The 17,361-nt window shown below is 37.0% G+C and overlaps 1 protein-coding gene across 1 annotated transcript in view; it reads left to right on the forward strand.

Moving 5' to 3' along the window:
- The window catches only part of wdr36 (WD repeat domain 36), a 99,876-nt gene that overhangs the window by 46,215 nt on the left and 36,300 nt on the right, over positions 1-17,361 (forward strand). Inside the window, exons 11-15 of the mRNA XM_043710509.1 lie at positions 6,042-6,125; positions 7,071-7,225; positions 12,939-13,053; positions 14,482-14,647; positions 17,056-17,164. Coding sequence (XP_043566444.1) covers positions 6,042-6,125; positions 7,071-7,225; positions 12,939-13,053; positions 14,482-14,647; positions 17,056-17,164 — 629 coding nt within the window. The remainder of the gene's footprint in view (positions 1-6,041; positions 6,126-7,070; positions 7,226-12,938; positions 13,054-14,481; positions 14,648-17,055; positions 17,165-17,361) is intronic.

Raw genomic sequence — 17,361 nt, forward strand, 5'->3', positions numbered from 1 at the left:
CTGATTTGAACCAGTTCCCCGATTGGAAGACTGTACTGATAGGGTTGGCAGTGCCTCATTCCTGTGAGATTAATATACTGAAGGGGTATTGGAAAGTCTGTTAACATCAAGGACTTAAAAAAAATTGCTTAGTCACAGCAAATGGCATACCAATGTTGCATGATGCCTTGTGGATTAAAGAGCACTCCAGAATATGAATCAAGTTGTAGCTTGTGTTTGTCACTTGTGTAATTTATTTACATAATGTAGCATATAGTGGCACATGGGAAGAGCATTGAGACAGAATAAGACTGTTTAAACAATTACAGTGGCTGGCTTATTTGGAAGAGCAAGAGTAACTTAACTAAAACATATTTCTGGACAAGTGTTACTAAAGACAGTGCAAATGAAGAGTGTAATGAAATTCCTGTTCCTAAAATTAAACGAGAAATCATGACGTTCTTTGAAATGGATGATTTAACTTGAAATTTGTCTGTGTTTCAGTAAGATAGCTGTACCTTTTTAACAAATTTGTTAAAGAATCAATGCGCTCTCTCTCTCTCTGTCCAGCCTTTTGTTGCAACTATTTAATATAAAAGTTACTCATTGCTGGAAAAGATAACATAATTTCAGCTGCACTGCCCTGTGTTACAATTTTGGAACAAGTTTAAACTTCTAAGAAATGCTCAGATTGGATAATGTTGTATCACTGAGTCTAAATGTACATAATTTGAAGACTCCTTGTATAGTGGGACTTAATGTCCACTGAAATGTGAGATTACCTTCCATGATAGGGTAACCCAGCACATCAATGCAAAAGGTGAGGCTGAATAATTTTCAACCATCTTCAGCCTGATATGCCAAGGGATGTGCCTCCTCCAGACATGCCCACTATAATAGGTACAGCTAATTCAAACATTCATTCGGTGTAATACCAAGAAATGCTGATGCACTGATACTACAAAGCTTTTAAGCCTTGAAAGCATTCGGGAATTAGGATTGAGGATGTATGCTTCAGAATTAGCTAGGCATTTAGCTAAAATGTTCCGGGATAACCACAAAACCAGATTCTACCCAGCAATATGGCAAGTTGTCGAGGTTTGTGCTGTGCAAAAATGCAGGAGAAATCCAACCCGGTCAATTTCCAGCCTGTTGACTCCAGATTGTCAGCAAAATGATGGAAGGGGAAACCAATAATGCTGAGAATCAGCTCTTGCTTAGCAATAAACTGCCCACGTATGTTAGTTCAGTTTGGTTTTTGCCAGGTTCACTTAATACCTGGTCCAAACATGGACGAAAGAGCTGAATGCAAGAGGTGAGGATGACTGCCCACAACATCAAGATAATGGAAATGGTATTGAGGATCCTCAGAAAAACTGGAACTAACACTGAAGTTAGGTGAACATTGTCACTAGTAGGATTGATACCTAGCACAAAGAAAGATGCTTGTGGTTGTTGATGGAGGTCAGTCATCTCAGACTCAGGACATTGCTCGTATATTTTTGCACGATAGTACTCTCAATCCAACAATTTCCAGATGTTTTGTCAATGGCTTTTCTTCCAGAATACAGTCAGAACTAGGAAACTTGCTGCTGTTTGACAATACTCCGTTTGTAATTCCTCAGACGCTGAAGAAATCTGTTGTCCATTTGCAGAATGACGTAGGTATTATCTAGGTTTGGACAATTGCACCACACAAGTTCCAAGCAATAACTGTCTCCAACAAGAGAGAGAATCTAAACATCTCCCTATGACATTAGGGCATGACCATTGTTGAATCCCCTTATCAATATCCTGGAAGTTACCATTGACAAGAAATTGAACTGATTGAGATATATATAAATCTTGTAGCTGAAAGAAGGTCAGAGGCTGGAATTCGTCTCCTGACTTCCCAAAGTCTATCCACTATTTATCGGACTGAATTCAGTAATATGATGAAATGTTTTCCTCTTGTCTTGAGGAGTGCTGCTGCAACAAAACTAGAATGTTAATGCCATCCTGGACAAAGCAGCCCATTCAATTAGCATCCACTGCCATCTTCATCATTCACCCCATTTATCGCCATTGCACAGTGGCACCAATGTGTACCATCAGCTATAGTAATTCAGTATAGCTTCTTTAACAGTAGATTTCAAAGGACCTGACAGCAGTTTTATTGAAGCACCACTAAGCTGCAACTTCCTTTCTAAACCATCCTGACTTGGAACCAGTGCTGCTGCTTCATTGTTGCTGAATCAAACTTCTGTAATTCTATTCTGAACAACAGTGTGTGTATAATTACACCATATAGATTACAATAGTTCAAGATGGCAGTTTATCTAACCACCTTAAAGGTAATTTAAGATGAAACAATAACTGCTGGCCTAACTAGAGGTGTCCACATTCCGTGAATGAATATTAAAAAGTATAGATGTGAAACTTAATGCTCTTGTAGCTTATGATGCATGAACTGAAAAGTACTACCTGATTTGGAAGAATGCCTAAATGCTGATGAAATCATAACAGATCAAAAATGTAAAGGCTGTAAAAAGTGAATAAATCAAAATGTAATTTATAATGTATCAGTAGATTTTCACTTAAAACTATGCTCCTGGAAATTACAACTTTAAGTGAAATAACTTCATGCAAATCATATTTTCCCATTGAAACCAATATGCTTAGAATAGTAAGGTGCTATAGGACCTTTCTCTCAGAAGAAAATGTGTATCAAATTGAACTACATTACAAGACCAAATTTAAAAACTGGTAAATGAAATAGCTTCTTTATTTTAATTTTTTTAATGACCACCTTTTACTTATGGTACGTCCTGCTCTCTTCCCAAACCGACAGCTCATCGCACATCCTGTTTTCTGACTGTCCTCCTTCATGCTGACCCTCTGGATTCTCTAACCAACTATTTGCTGCTGGTCCCATTTGTGCAAAAGTGCTAAGGTTGTAATGGAAAATTTTAAAATATGTACTCACCTGCCTATTTCTTCTCCTGAACCCTTGTTATGAGTGACTCCTCAGGAGCAGAACAGTAAAAAGGAAGGGTGAGCAACTTTCAAAGTTTGAGCTATGTTTCAAACTATTCTCAAGAACTTGGTCCTGCTGACCCAACCGAATTTATTATTTTTTTGTCTATTATGCCGTAGTTAGGTCAATGTGGAGAGTGGTGGATTACTTATCAACAGTCTATTTACCTCTGTTCTCGAATGAACTTTAGTATCAAGCTTCAAGAAAATACTGTGGGGCACGTCGAAGTGGCAGCTCAAGCTGGCTGTCTTAAGCTTGGTTAGTAAAGGCTCTTTGATGTAAACCATGGGCAGCAGCGCTGCTCCTCTCTTGCTTGCCATCACTCATCTCTAGAGCCCTTGCTCAGAACAAAGGTTCCAGACGAGGAAGCATCTAATTGGAGCATTTAAAAATATTAATTAAAGGATTGACAGTTGTACACCATCAGGGCCTGCACTTTCATAACCCCAAACCACCAACTTTGGATTAGGTATGGACTTTAGTTGGATCTCTGGTTCAGGAGAGGAAATTGATGATTGAGTGATTTCATAGAGCAAGAAGGTGAGTCAGGGAGCACAGGGCTCATTCCACAATGATGCACTTAAGTCATGTGACCCTAGGTCAGACAGATGAGAAGCAACTTTAAAATGAGTCTCGTAATGCTAAATTTCTTCACCCAAAGAGTAGTGAACTTGTAGATTTCTCTGCCACAAAAAATTGTTCAGCGAAACATTGAATGTTTTCAAGAAGGAAATGGATTTAGTCTTGGGGCTAATTGATCAAAGGGTATGAGGAGAAAGCAGGAACAGAGTGTGAAGTTGGATGATCAGCCATGATCATATTGAATAGTGGAAAAGGCTCAGCTGAATGGCCTGCACCTCCTCCTATTTTCAATGTTGCTGAATGGGCACACAGGCCTCATTAACTGACCAATGTTAGTGAGCAACAATATTAAATGGGACTTGCATCATTGCATAGGACAGTATCAAAAGCAATATTCATAGCATCTTGAATGAAACGGTCAAGAGTTCTAACAGATTGCACTCAAGGTCTTCAGTCACTGGAAAGCTGAAATGGTAGATCAAATATGCTTAGTTATGTATCTAAAACCCCAATAAAATAGATGTTAGAGGAATGTTTGTTCAGTCTATATTATCCTTTGGTCAGAGTACATTTTGATGACTATCTGTTCTGGTAACTGATATTAAAAAAAAGTTTGACTCTTCAAGATAGAAAACAGTCGCAGGCCTGTTTACTAGTATTGGTAAGCCCAATGTTTTGGAAGGTTGGATCATCTTTGTGGTACAGGAAAGCAAAGAGTTATATTCAAATAATTCCCTTCCCTCTTCTCTGTAAATGGTATAGTATAACTTTTTAATTAGGATGATATGTGTTCCTGAACCACAGTTAGTATATGGTCAAAGTCATCAGCAGTAATCTTTTGTGGATTAGACAAACGTTACTAATTTTCTTTCACACACTGCAAGAAACATTTATTGCTACATCGTAAACACACTTCAGACACGTAAAAAGTAAAATTAAAGAAAAGACTGCATTTCTACCAAATACTGAAACCAAAAAGTGTAGCTAGCAGTTCCCAAGTTTGTATGACTCCAGTGAGGAATGGACATTTTCCAATTGCGTGTTTAAGTTCAAGTGAATTCACATGACTGAAGTCAGAATCTGGATGAATTTGTTGAGTTCCTTTTGAGGTAAAGGACTGTTGAGTAGGTCATGTGTGCATGTCCTGCTAGTACTTGTAAGTTCTGAGAATTCAAATTTCTTTGCCTATGAACTGATATTTTGGAAACCAGCTAGAGAAAACTTTTCAAAGTTGGCTTTGTGGTCCTTATAAAAGGTAAACTGATACACCCTTATTTCTGGAATTTTAATTTTACTGAAGTTGTTTTGCTTACTGCCTGATAACAGGCAAGGTTTGATAAGGGTTTCAAAATTGATATAGTTTTGACAACATGAATGGTCAATGGTGTATAATTAAGGCAATTGACTGTCTTTATTAATGTCAGTGATGCTTCAGGGAGAAATTTGGATTGCCTTTGGAATGCTTCTCTGTCCTTCTCTGGTATGTCTGTTATTTGAGCCTTGAGCGAACAGGACTTGGAAGAGGAGATTTATTTTAGTCTTTGGGACAGGATATTCTGTCCATTATAGTTGAGTTTTACAGGAATTTTGCCTGAATGCTTCAAGAAGCAAATGACATTCAGCATTTTTCTATTGAATCAAAAGAATGCAGTAGAAGTATTGCTAGTGGGATGTCTCTAGTGCATCCCTAATTGTACCATTCAGAGCTCACTGCAGTAAACCACTATTTTTAAAGCCTCTCAGTTCTGAAGAAGAGTTATGTAGGACTGGAAACGTTAACATATTCTTGCTCTCGTGCTCTCTGTCTTCACAGATGTTACCAGAAACCTGCTGCGTTTCCCCATCACTTTCTGTTTTTAAGTCTGAGCACCAGTATCTGTTATAGAAGACTTTACTTGATCCCACTCTTCTGAAATTATGTTGGGTGTATGAAGGTTTTTAGATTGGTTGTGAGCTGTCCACCACGTTAAGGTTACAAACCACGCAGGATAGAGAGCTATACGTGTTGACGAAAACTTTATTCTGAAAGTACTATTTCAGACCGAATTGTGATTAGAGCAAGAGGGCAGAAAGAATACCTGGCAAAAGGGAAATTTGGAATATTGGAAAGCTACCTCGAGTCAATTAGTGGAATGGATCTTGACTGGATGCAAATATCCTTTAACTAGTTAAACAGCTAGATGGTGCCTTCAGGATGGACTGTACGGCTTTCCTAATCTATATTTTCTTATGGATATTAACAAAGACCTTCAAAGAAGTCAACAACTCTCTCATTGACCAGGGAATGGCACCGAAAACATAATAGGTTAAATAGTGGAAGGAAGAATGGCTTATTACAATAGAATAACAAATACATGTGTTTATTTAACTTATTAAATATAATACTTAAAATCGTACTCCTTTCTTTAGAAATATGTACAAAAGTGATGTTTCCATAATCAGGTGTAAAATTATTTGTTTCAAGGTTCAATCAATAAAAAGAAGTCCAAAAAGAAAGGGTTGAGATATGATACCAGGAAGCTGTCTCCTATTACTACATTTGCTTCAGGTAATGGTATTATCTGCACCAATTCTACTTTTCTACTTTAGAATTAGATCATAGACTATGCAGTGTAGGAACAGAAATAAGCCATTCAGCCCATCAAGTTCCCTCCGCCATTTTAGTAAGAGGATGACTGATTTGATGACCCTAAAATCCACTTGCATGCATTTCCCCAATAACCCCTGGTTCCCTTGCTGATTCAGCTCCTCTATTTTTCATGTCAAAGTGCATAAATTCACAATTTCCCATATTAAATTCCATCTGTCAAGTTTTGCCCACTCATTTAACCAGCTTTTTAAACATTCCTCAGCACTTTCCTTCCCACCTTTTTCTGTCATGTGAAAACTTGGCGATAGTCCATTCACTTTCCTCATCCAAGGCATTCATATATAATGTAAATAATTGTGGCACCAACACTGATCTCTGTGGCACTCCGTTAGTTACAGGTTGCTATCCTGAAAATGCCCACTTATGTAAACTCTCTGCCTTCTATTCATTAGCCAGTTCTCCATCAATGATATTACAATGATAATATACTATCTCCAAGACCATGTGCTCTTATTAAGTAACCTAATAGTTATGGTAACGTGTAGTACCTTCTCAAACGCCTTCTGAAATCCAAATATATTCATTGTTTCCCCTTTTTCCATCTTGCTTGTTAAAGGATTATAGTGAACTTATCTGGTATGATTTCCCCTTGATAAAGTCATGCAGACTCTGGATTTCTTCTGCACAGTAACAATTTTATAATTCAATCAGACAATTATGCCTGCACTGGTTCTATTACCTGGTGCCGATCTCCTGCATTTTCACCATAATTTAATTATTTGAATGTTGTAACATTTCTTTAAACTTAACTATTGATTTATGTTCTAAATTATGTCGATGTAGCGAAGCTGTGAATGTTTCTGTCACATTGATGATGAATCTACTTTTGATTTGTTATGATAGAAACAGCACGTCAGCGTTATTGGGATGGAATTGTTGCCTGCCATCAAGGGTATTTATTCAGCACAACATGGAATTATCAGAAAACCTCAATGGGAGCACACAAATTTGACCCCAGATCATTTCGTAACGATTGTACGCTGGATGTATATGCCATGGTATGTACATTTGCTCTGTTTGAACAGCTTATTAGCTTACAAAGTCACAGCATCATTGTTTCTGTGTGTTTATCTGTGGAAAATATAGACAAAAGCGGTCAGAACCTGTTGACGAAGCATTTCTCCTCTGCAAAATAGGCTTAAGCTGTCTAGCCCTAAACTGAAGAGATCTCAATGATTGAGGCAAAAATACGTTTGACTGCACATTTTTACTCTTTTTCTTTCATGCACTTGGATGCATTTAATTTTACTGAACTATGGTCTGTAGCAGTTGAACATCACAACAATTGACCAGAACCAACATTTAGCTGACTCATGAAATGATACAGCAAGAACACTCCCTTCCAGAATGTAAAACAGTCAGGAATTGAACTGCTTTGCTATCTTAAAGACTTGACACATGACCAAATGGACTGACTGGCCTTCTGTGCTCCATCAATCCATGATAGACTAATGGGCACCATGAGGGTTTGTGAGCATTAACTGGCATTCCAGGCAACCTTACTGCTGGTATCACCAAAGATTGTGCCGGATCCACATTCCTGTTGAGGTGTTCAGATCTGTAACCAAAATGTGACTGAATGGTGAAGTAGAAACCCCTTTGCTCACTCCTTTATATGGTCAGCTTAAAAATAAAGTGAAAGTGCTCACAGCTTGAATGTTCAATAAGTGCAAATATGTACTTTTAATGTGTGAGCAAATTTTAGATGTTAAGTTTCAGCAGTACCTCATCTGGTAGTGCACTCCCTCCTCAATTTAGAAACTTGATACCCTTGATGGCTAACACAAATGATGAATTAAAATATTTTATTTATCTCATTTCCTTTTGCTGGCAGATTGCATGCTGTATCTCCTTACATTATATTGATCATGTACCAAAAGCAATTTGACTGTGAAGCATTTTGGCATGTTCTGAAGGAAAGGTGCTATATAAATCCAAGTTCTTACTATTTTACTCCTTTTAAACAAATTTGAGGATTATATATTAAGGATTAAAAGTGTCAACACATGAAATAAATATCAATTTGCTATTGTTACAACAGTGCAATTATCAGAGTTCTTTGGATATTAACAATGTATCATTCAGGTGATTTAAGTATATATAATTTGGCAATGTCCTCTCACCGAATTACATCATTGCAGAACTTTACAGCTCCCGTTATTTTTGAGTACTTTACAGTCTAAAATAGGCACTTCATTATATAATCTGGTAGCCTGTAATTTTAATGAAGGAAGCCAAGCAACCAAAAGACTTAAATACTAAATTAATGTGGTAATATTAAAGGAGAGGATCAATAATATATACTGAAAAAAAGTCAAGAATTGTATAATCACCGTAACCATACAGAAGGAGACCATCCCACCAATCGATTCCATGACCGTTCTCAAGCAAATCAGTACTTTCATTCCCCCCTCTATCCTGCAGCTCTCATGTCCATTGAGTTTCCTCCTGACCACATTAACTGACGTAACATCTCCTAGAAGCTGTAGACAGACCATTCCAAATTATTATCATTTTGTATCATAAAGAATTTCTTTCTCCATTTTCTCTGTATCCCTTACCTTAGCTGTTAAATCTGCGTCTCCTTGTCCTGTGCTATTAATCGATGGGAACAATATTTTGTTTTATCTTCTCTAAAATTCATGTTATAATCTTTGTATCTCTGAGAGATTCCCCTCCATTTTCTTTGCTCCAAGAACTGCAAGCATCTTCGGTCTGGAATCATACTGGTAGATTTTACCTGCACCCTCTCATGGATCTTCACATCCTTCTTAAAGTGTAATAACCAAAACTTAAATCAATATCCTCATTATGAGCTAAGTAGAGATTTGTAATGATTCAGTGTAGCATCCCTGCTTTTGTACTCTCTACCCTTGTTTATGAAGCCCAAGCTGGGCTTGGGTTAACTCAGTTAGCTGAATGGTTGCTTTATATTGCAGTGACACCAATAGCATGGGTTCAATTCCATACTAGCTGAGATCACCAAGAAGGTCTCATCTTTTTGACCTTGTCCCCCTCCTGAGACGAGGTGACCTTCACGTTAAACTCATCACTAGTCATGTCTCTCTTATGAGAGAGTAGTCCTCTGTAACTATGGTGACTTATGAATCCCAAGATCCCATATGCTTTGCTAATTGCTTTCAGTATGTCCTGTCACTTTCAAAGATCCATGTACGTGAACATCCAGGTCCCACTGGCCCTGAGTTAGAGTTGTGCGATTAAATATACGGAGTACTGCTGAAAAAAAAGTCATATTTTATTAATAAAGTTTTTCTTCATCTGTTCACCAATTGGTTGTCACTGAAATTCTTCGCATAATCTGTGACAAATAAAGCACATCAAAGCCACTTTGCAAGATCATAGCTATCCTGATAGCTACTCCTGTCTATCCCTTTACAAATTTTGTAAGTTTTTATGAGATCACTTATATTTTTGAACAGAAAAAACAAACCGAAGTTCCTTAATCTCATGGGACAGTCCCACTATCATAGGAATCAAAACTGGTAAGCCTCTGCTGCACTCCCTGTTTGGCAAGTTTATCCTTCACTGGGCAAAGGATCAGAACTGCACACTCCATCTGTGGTCTCATCATGTTCTATATAATTGAAACAATTCTTCTTTACTCTATACTCAGTCCTCACTCATTCCATTTGTCTTCTGAATTGCTTGCTGCCACCTGCATGCTGCCTTTGTGTCTTATGAACCAAAATATCTAGTTTCCATTGGACACCAACACTTTGCATTCTGTCACCATTTAAAAAAAATACTGTGCACCTTCATTCATGCGACCAAGAAATTACAGATGTGAACGTAGCCCAGTCCACCATGCAAACCAGCCTTCAATCCATTGACTCCATCTGCACTCAGGAAAGCAGCCAACATAATCAAAGACCCCTCCCACCCCAGTTATACTCTCTTGCACCCCCTTCCATCGGGAAAATCAATGGAATCTTGGTGAGGTGACCTGAAATCCTGGTAGCCACAGAATTCTTTTCTAAAAAACATACTGTAAAGTACTTGCAGCTGAGATAAAATGATGGCGAAACTAAGGCATGACTACAGCAAGGAAAATTGTTGGCAGCAGAATTTATGTCACAAAGCCAAAATTCAAGTGGCACTGAAAGCTAAGAAGCCTAACCACGCTGATCTAATGGAAGAAAAAAGCTAGATGTTTGCAAAAATAACAAGCAAAAATAATGATCCTTTATTAAAATCATACTAAAAGCAAGAAGCATTTAGTTAAACTATGTTGAGCAGGAATCATGCTAAAAAAAAAGAAATAAGAGAAATTTTACAATCCAAAGAAGTTGTGCTCGAGAGAGAACTGTTCAGGTGGTGAGTGATGCAAAGTCTGAAAGGAGCACAAATCAATCCTTAAAGGAGAAGGTCAACCTTAGCACTGGAAATCAGCAGAATCTATTCATTTTTCAAGGTAGAAAATCAGTAAAGGCATGCTGAGAAACCAGTATGGTGGGTAGGAGGCACCTGATACTGGAATTTCCTGTTAGCACTGTGAAACAAAAAAAACTCTCCAATGCAACCAGTTTCTAGCTATTAAAAATGAATGCCATTTTTCAACAGTCCGTCACTTTAAAAAAATATGCTGAAATGAGGTACAGTCTTAGAAAAGCAAGAAATAATAACAAAGAGGCCAGTAAGTCAAAACGTTCTACAATAGAAAGAATACCTAAAATGTTCTTGTAGAATTAGGTGATCCTGACCTTAAATTTGATAAGTTGGTATTTATGTTGTTGGCAATCTTACAAATCTTAAGTTGGACACTGGGAGGATCATCACTGTTGTCAGATTGTGAGCCATGGTTAGGAAAACGGTCTACAACTGACAGCAATACAACTATGTGATCTATGAGGCTTAGTACTTAAGATTAAAGATATATCCCAAGCAACTGTCCAATATGAGGGATGCCAGATAGTAGAAAACTTGTGCATGCATCATACTCAAGAGTAGAAATGCATTTGTGATCTCAATCAACTTCAAATAGAAAGAGTAAAACTAGCTAAAGAAACAGATGGTTGACAACCAGCTAGTTTAATGACAACCAGTAGAAAATCTCGTAGGACTCCCTAAACATGTGATGGAACCCAAACTGAAGTAGAATTAATTGAGATTAGCTATGTTGTTAGTAATTTGATCAGTGCTATCAACAAGGTGGGAACCTGTGACTATACTAGTTTGACAGAAATGTTTTCTATGGCTATAACATTGAAGAGTGTTCAATCTGCAAGAATCAGCAAGGTTTGCAAGGGCGCAGAAGCAATAAGATGGTCAGTGGGTCATGTGTCCCAGTTGAGTTAAACTGATATGACTTCATTTAATTAATGTCATTCAAAGTGCAACACATGTTGGTGAATAGTTATGATAGGTTCTAGTCTGATGTTATATGCTTATGTGACATGACAGAGACAGTTTAAAGCAGAATCTTTTATTGACTTTTATTTCTGGGAAGAGTCCTCAATAATAGTGACTGAGGTCATGCTCAGTAAGTAGTAAATCTCAAGTTGTAGAACCATTGAAGGTAACATGTTGGTTTCACCAATAATGCAATTGTTGAGGGCAAATGAGAATGTCAAGCAAATCAACAAGTTGAAGTAAAGAGTCATCACACATCTACAGGCTGATTGAGAACAAAAATCTGCTAACACAAATTGAAGATATGGTGCATACAATTCTATAAAAGCTTGCATTGAGAAGGGACAACCAATGTCCCAATGATTCAAGATACTACAAGGAATAAATTGCCTGTTTTAGAGATTCAGGATGCTGCAAAGTAAAAGTTGCTTGTTTCAGCAAGGAAAATGCCCTCCTGTGAAGGAAAGAAACAAAGACTTCCAACTTCAAAGAGAATGCATTTCAGAAGCATTGTGAAACCTTTGGATTGCCAAAGTTTGTAAAATTAGAATCTTTGGAGGATTCTCCCTATTTTTTTTCAGTGAGTCTAGAAATAAGGACACTGTTTTAAAATTAAGGGTTGACATTTTAGGATCAAGGTCAAAAAAATGTTTCTGATGATTGTGACTTTGGAAATCTCTGCCTCAGAAGCAAGGTCATTCGAATATATTTCAGGTGGAGATAAATTCGTTTTATATGAAGGAGTCAGTTTGTTGAGGTGAATGGAAATGTCGTCTTTAAAATATTAACAGATCAGCCGTGCAATTCTATGCAAGATCTTTCTCTCAAAATCCTATATTTCACATTTCCAGATGTCCTTCTATTCTCTCCTTTAGTAAAGATTGCACTACTGTTCCTACTACAAATGGTAAGCAAACTGGCCAATAATTTCCTGGACATGTTTCATCACACTGTCTAACCTAGGGAATTAGAATAACTAATCACTGTTCATCTGCCACTACATATTTTTCTAACCACTTGCCTAAAGACAGTGAAGAAAAACAGCATAAAACGAATGGAGAGGGTGTATGTAATGTTCTTTTAAAAAAATGCAATGGTGCTTGAGAAAGATCAAAAGTAAAAATAAATAAATTGAAACAAGAGAAAGAAAACAAAAATAACAAAACTGAAATCAAAGTCAAGTGCTTCCATGGTTCATGCCTAAAGGTCCAGCAAGGCAATGATGAAAGTCTGTCCTTCTAATTTCTCTGTTGCTTATTTGCAAATGCAGTATATTTTACAGTTGAATTGAAGCATTTAAAAATTAACTGCACTTGTCTATTAATTTTGTTGCATTCTTAGGCTGTGGATCTTACATCTTGTGGGAATTTTGCTGTTGTTGGCCTTTCTTCAGGCCAAGTGGATGTATATAACATGCAATCGGGCATCCATAGAGGGCAGTATGGTAAAGACAAAGGTAAGGACAAGATAATGATTGGAAACATTTATTTGGTTTAATTGTGTAGACAAATGAATGAAAAACCATAAAATGTAGAAATTGAGTTGGATTATTGTTAAGTAACATAACACCTTTTGTGCAAAACATCTTTTTGTCCCCGAAGTATGGGAACATCATGTTAGATCAACTTAGATGACAGCATAATGCAAAACACTCGACAACTGAATTTTTGACATGAGCTACTATAGAAATTTAATCGAATCAGAAGCACCACTGCCATTAAAGGGCTTAATTTCTGTCTGTCTTTCGTCATCTATTTTTGCTTATAATTCTAAAAAATGATCAGAGCAAAATAGCTGCACACCCGGAGTGAACCTTCTCTGGGCCACCTCCAATGTCAGTATATCTTCCTTTAGACAAGAGGACAAAACTATTCACAGTATCGCAGCTGACTGGTCTTACTAAACTGACCTTGTATAGTTTTAGCAAGAATTCCGTTTTTTTTCTCTTTGAAAGTAATGAGTGATGTCCATCTACCTTCTGTATTATCTGCTGAACTTGGATTTTCACTTTGTAATTTATGCATAGGGACCCTTAAATCCCTCTGCAGCTTTCTACTGTCTCTCCCACTTACATAATATTCAGCTCTTAGTGTTCCGACGAACCTTGTATTTCCCACATTATATCTCATCTGTCAAGTTTTCTTTTACTCATTTAATCTGTATCCTGTGTCAGACTCTGTGTCAAGATGAATCTTCTTGTGTATTTCCAGATTGTTGGATAATTCAGCTTTCAGCATCACGATAAAATGATCTTTTCCCTGTCTATTTTCAAATACAAAACTTGTCTTTTTTATTGTATAGCAGAGGAGATAAGTTAATTGCTGAATAAGGGTGAATCTGAGGGTCCTGTAGATATACTTTAATACAAAACCACATAGAGCATCCTTTATTGAACCATCGTGAACCTTCTAGGCCAAATTAAGCTTTTATTTCTTTTGCACTTTATTGTAGTGTCTTAAAGTGCTTCAAGACTTTATTTGAAGTGACTTGGTATATTGACTTATGATCATTTTGTACTGATCAACTCTCCCTCTTCCGCATGCCAATTAATTTGATAATTGCTTTATTTCTGATGGTGTTCACTGAGGGAGACACTTAGATCCACAAATGGCACAGGCTAATGTGGCCTTGGTTTAAATTCTCATCTGGAGGACTGTCCATTCAGCATTGTAGCAGCCCCTCATGCTGCATTGGATTTTATAGATTCATACAGCATGGAAGCAGATACTTTGGTCCTGCTGACCAGGTTTCTCAAACTAAACTAGTCCCATTTGCACTTGAAAATTAATGGAGATTGTTTCAACTTAAGTGATTGAGTACATAGAATTATACAATAATTGTTCTAGTCAATATGCTAAAATGACTATTCACATAATTTCTTCAGCTCATGAAGGCCAGATCCGAGGGGTTGCTGTCGATGGACTGAATCTGTTCACAATTACTGCTGGTGGGGATAAAATGATCAAATTTTGGAAATTTAAATCAAAGGAATTGATTTACACAACAACACTAGATGCATCGCCAGCTAGCATTTTGCTACATAGAGACAGGTGAGAAATATTGTAAAGTATTCTCTTTTTAAACTCTCGTTGTCTACTTATGCTTCTTGGAATTGCTTTTTACATCATCTTAACTTACTTGTCCAAGTGCCGTGGGCAGAAATATCTCAAAATGGATAAGTAATAATGAACGTAATCTTCAATTATTTATAAGTGTTATATGGGCATGTCACAAAATGAAGAATAAAATACTTTTGGTTGATCTCTTTTGGAAATTACTGATTCTATACTTGACTTCTATGTGTGCACCGATTATTGGAACAATAGTTATGAAACATATGTCATAAATTGTTTGATTCATGTTCCTGTTAACAGTGTAGAAAGATGACCCTCCTGGAAATTCCTGAGTCCCCCATTGATTGGTACTAAACATGCTAAAAGACATTAATACCAATGGAGGATCTGCATTGCTTTCTCGAGAAGTAGCATAGTAGTGGAGTCTATTGCAATGATGTGCATCAATAACGAACAGACTTTCAGGTTATTACAGAGTTGCCTGAAAAATATGTGTGACGATGCTGCTCCTTTAACAAGGTTATGCTGTCCTTGGTGTTTTTTTTTTCAGAGAGATCCGAGAAGACACAGACTCCTAAAGGTCTGGGTTTGAAGGGTTTTAGGGGCCAGTTTGATTATATCTAATAGATACTGCCTCAGGCAACAGGCTTTCGTGTTTTTGAAAAAAATACACTTGTACAATGAAAGGGGAGTGCCTGTTTTTCCAGATTAGCTTTACTCTGGTTTGGTTTGGTTTTTTAGCAATAGAGTTGTAAAAGCTGCTAGACTCAAAGAAGCAAGTTCATGCTGTTCTCTCTATGACGTCTCTCCTGTGAGAACCTGTGTTTGATTTTACCTTTTGTGCCAAGGGGTGTTTATGGGGATTGTTGCAAGTATTTGGAACAGCATTATTAAATTGGGATAATCTGTTGGGTTTTTGGATAGGTTAAGTTATTCTGTATTCTGTTCTCTTTTGTTTGTGTTTCATTGGCAATCTGGTAAATAAATTAAATTTTGCTTAAAACTAAGTGATTTGACCAGCAGCACCTCTCCTGGAATATCCACTTTATAGCTACTAAAAACAACTAGCAAATTATGGTCTGGCTACCTCCATGAAATGTTTCGAAGGGTCTGGCGTGGTCCATAACAGATGTCAGTTCAATGTACGCCTGCAAGGCACTCATTGCCCACTCCAAAAATAAATTTGTACAAGTAGCATCTAAAAGAAAATTTGGTTGAGCCTCCGACTTAAAGATCTTTCTGATTCCGAGAGACAGTTCTCCCACTTGTCTCCGTCTCTAGAATCCTTTACCCCACTGGCATAGTTGGTGCATTAGCACAACTTCCATTAGAGAAGCACTGACCATAAGACATAGATCTGATGCAGGCCACTCAGCCTTTCAGTGAGATAGTGGCTGACCCGATAATCCTGAACTCCATTTTCCTACCTTTCCTCCATTTGTTTTGATTTCCTTACTGATTATTTCTGATATCTTTATTGTCCAGCTCAGCTTTAAGTAATCTTAATGGCACAGCCTTGACAGCCCTCTACGATATTGTGTGTAATTTTAGTTGTCTCATCTGAGGAATGATGTTGTGGCTACGATTCACGATTTACCAGACTGATGTTTGGGAAAGCAGGCATGATGTATCAGGAGAGGTGAATCATATATGACTATATTCACTGGAATTTAGAAGAAGGAGGGGAGAATCTCATAGGAACTTATGAAATTCCATCAGGACTAGACTGTTTAATTGCAGGAAAGATGTTCCCAGTGACTGGGGAGCCTAGAACCAGCAGTCATCGTTTAAGGAGCATTCATGACCATCTGAAAAATCTTGCCTGTGGAGTGTCTTTCTTGTTAGTGTTCTTCATATACTAATAACTGTGTATTAAAATTAATACTATTCCGTCAATAAATACTGGGTGAATATTTCCCTGAAAAATCTTAAAACTAAATGTTTTGAATATTGTATCTTCACAATTAATTATAGAGGTAAAAATAGCTTTTTTTATAAAGAATTAAATTACAAGTCTGTGTCAGTCATTGACAAAACCTAAAGAGACAGTTTGGAATTTTTTTTTGATATAAAAAATCCTCAAGACTCCTTAAAGCCATATATTCCCCTGAATTTATACGGTGTATTTTTTTAAAGTGCAGTTTTCAATCTTTAGGTTCAGTTTGGAGCTGCAAGATAATGGGTCTGTATAATAACAGTATTTTGCTGTTCGATGCTTTAGTAAACTTGAATAAATATTAGTTGACAAGAATGTGAGAGTGAAGCCATAATATCTCTCAATCCAAATATGCTTTTAAGACTTCCAGATTTCAGTGTGGCACAAGGTTTTATTATTTTCACAAATTGCCCTTCAGAAATTAATGCATCTATATCCTTTTCATAAGTGGTATGTTGGCTGTTGCTATGGACGACTTCAGGATTGTGGTTCTCGATAGTGAAACAAGAAAGTTTGTGAGAAGATTCACTGGACATCAGAACCAAATAAATGATATGGTATGATATTTTGTACAAGAAATATAATGATTTGTCAATGTTGAAACCGTATTTTCTCCCATTTTTGGAAACTCCTTTCACTTGAAATATTTCAGTCTTGTTTACCCAGAAAATGCTATATTTAAATATGATGCTGTATGTCAGTGAAGGATAGGCAGACTAATGATTTAGTAGGTGTATATGAATGCAGCTGGATC

The sequence above is a fragment of the Chiloscyllium plagiosum genome, chromosome 2 (genome assembly GCF_004010195.1).
Source record: "Chiloscyllium plagiosum isolate BGI_BamShark_2017 chromosome 2, ASM401019v2, whole genome shotgun sequence".
In the NCBI taxonomy this organism is placed as follows: Eukaryota; Metazoa; Chordata; class Chondrichthyes; order Orectolobiformes; family Hemiscylliidae; genus Chiloscyllium; species Chiloscyllium plagiosum.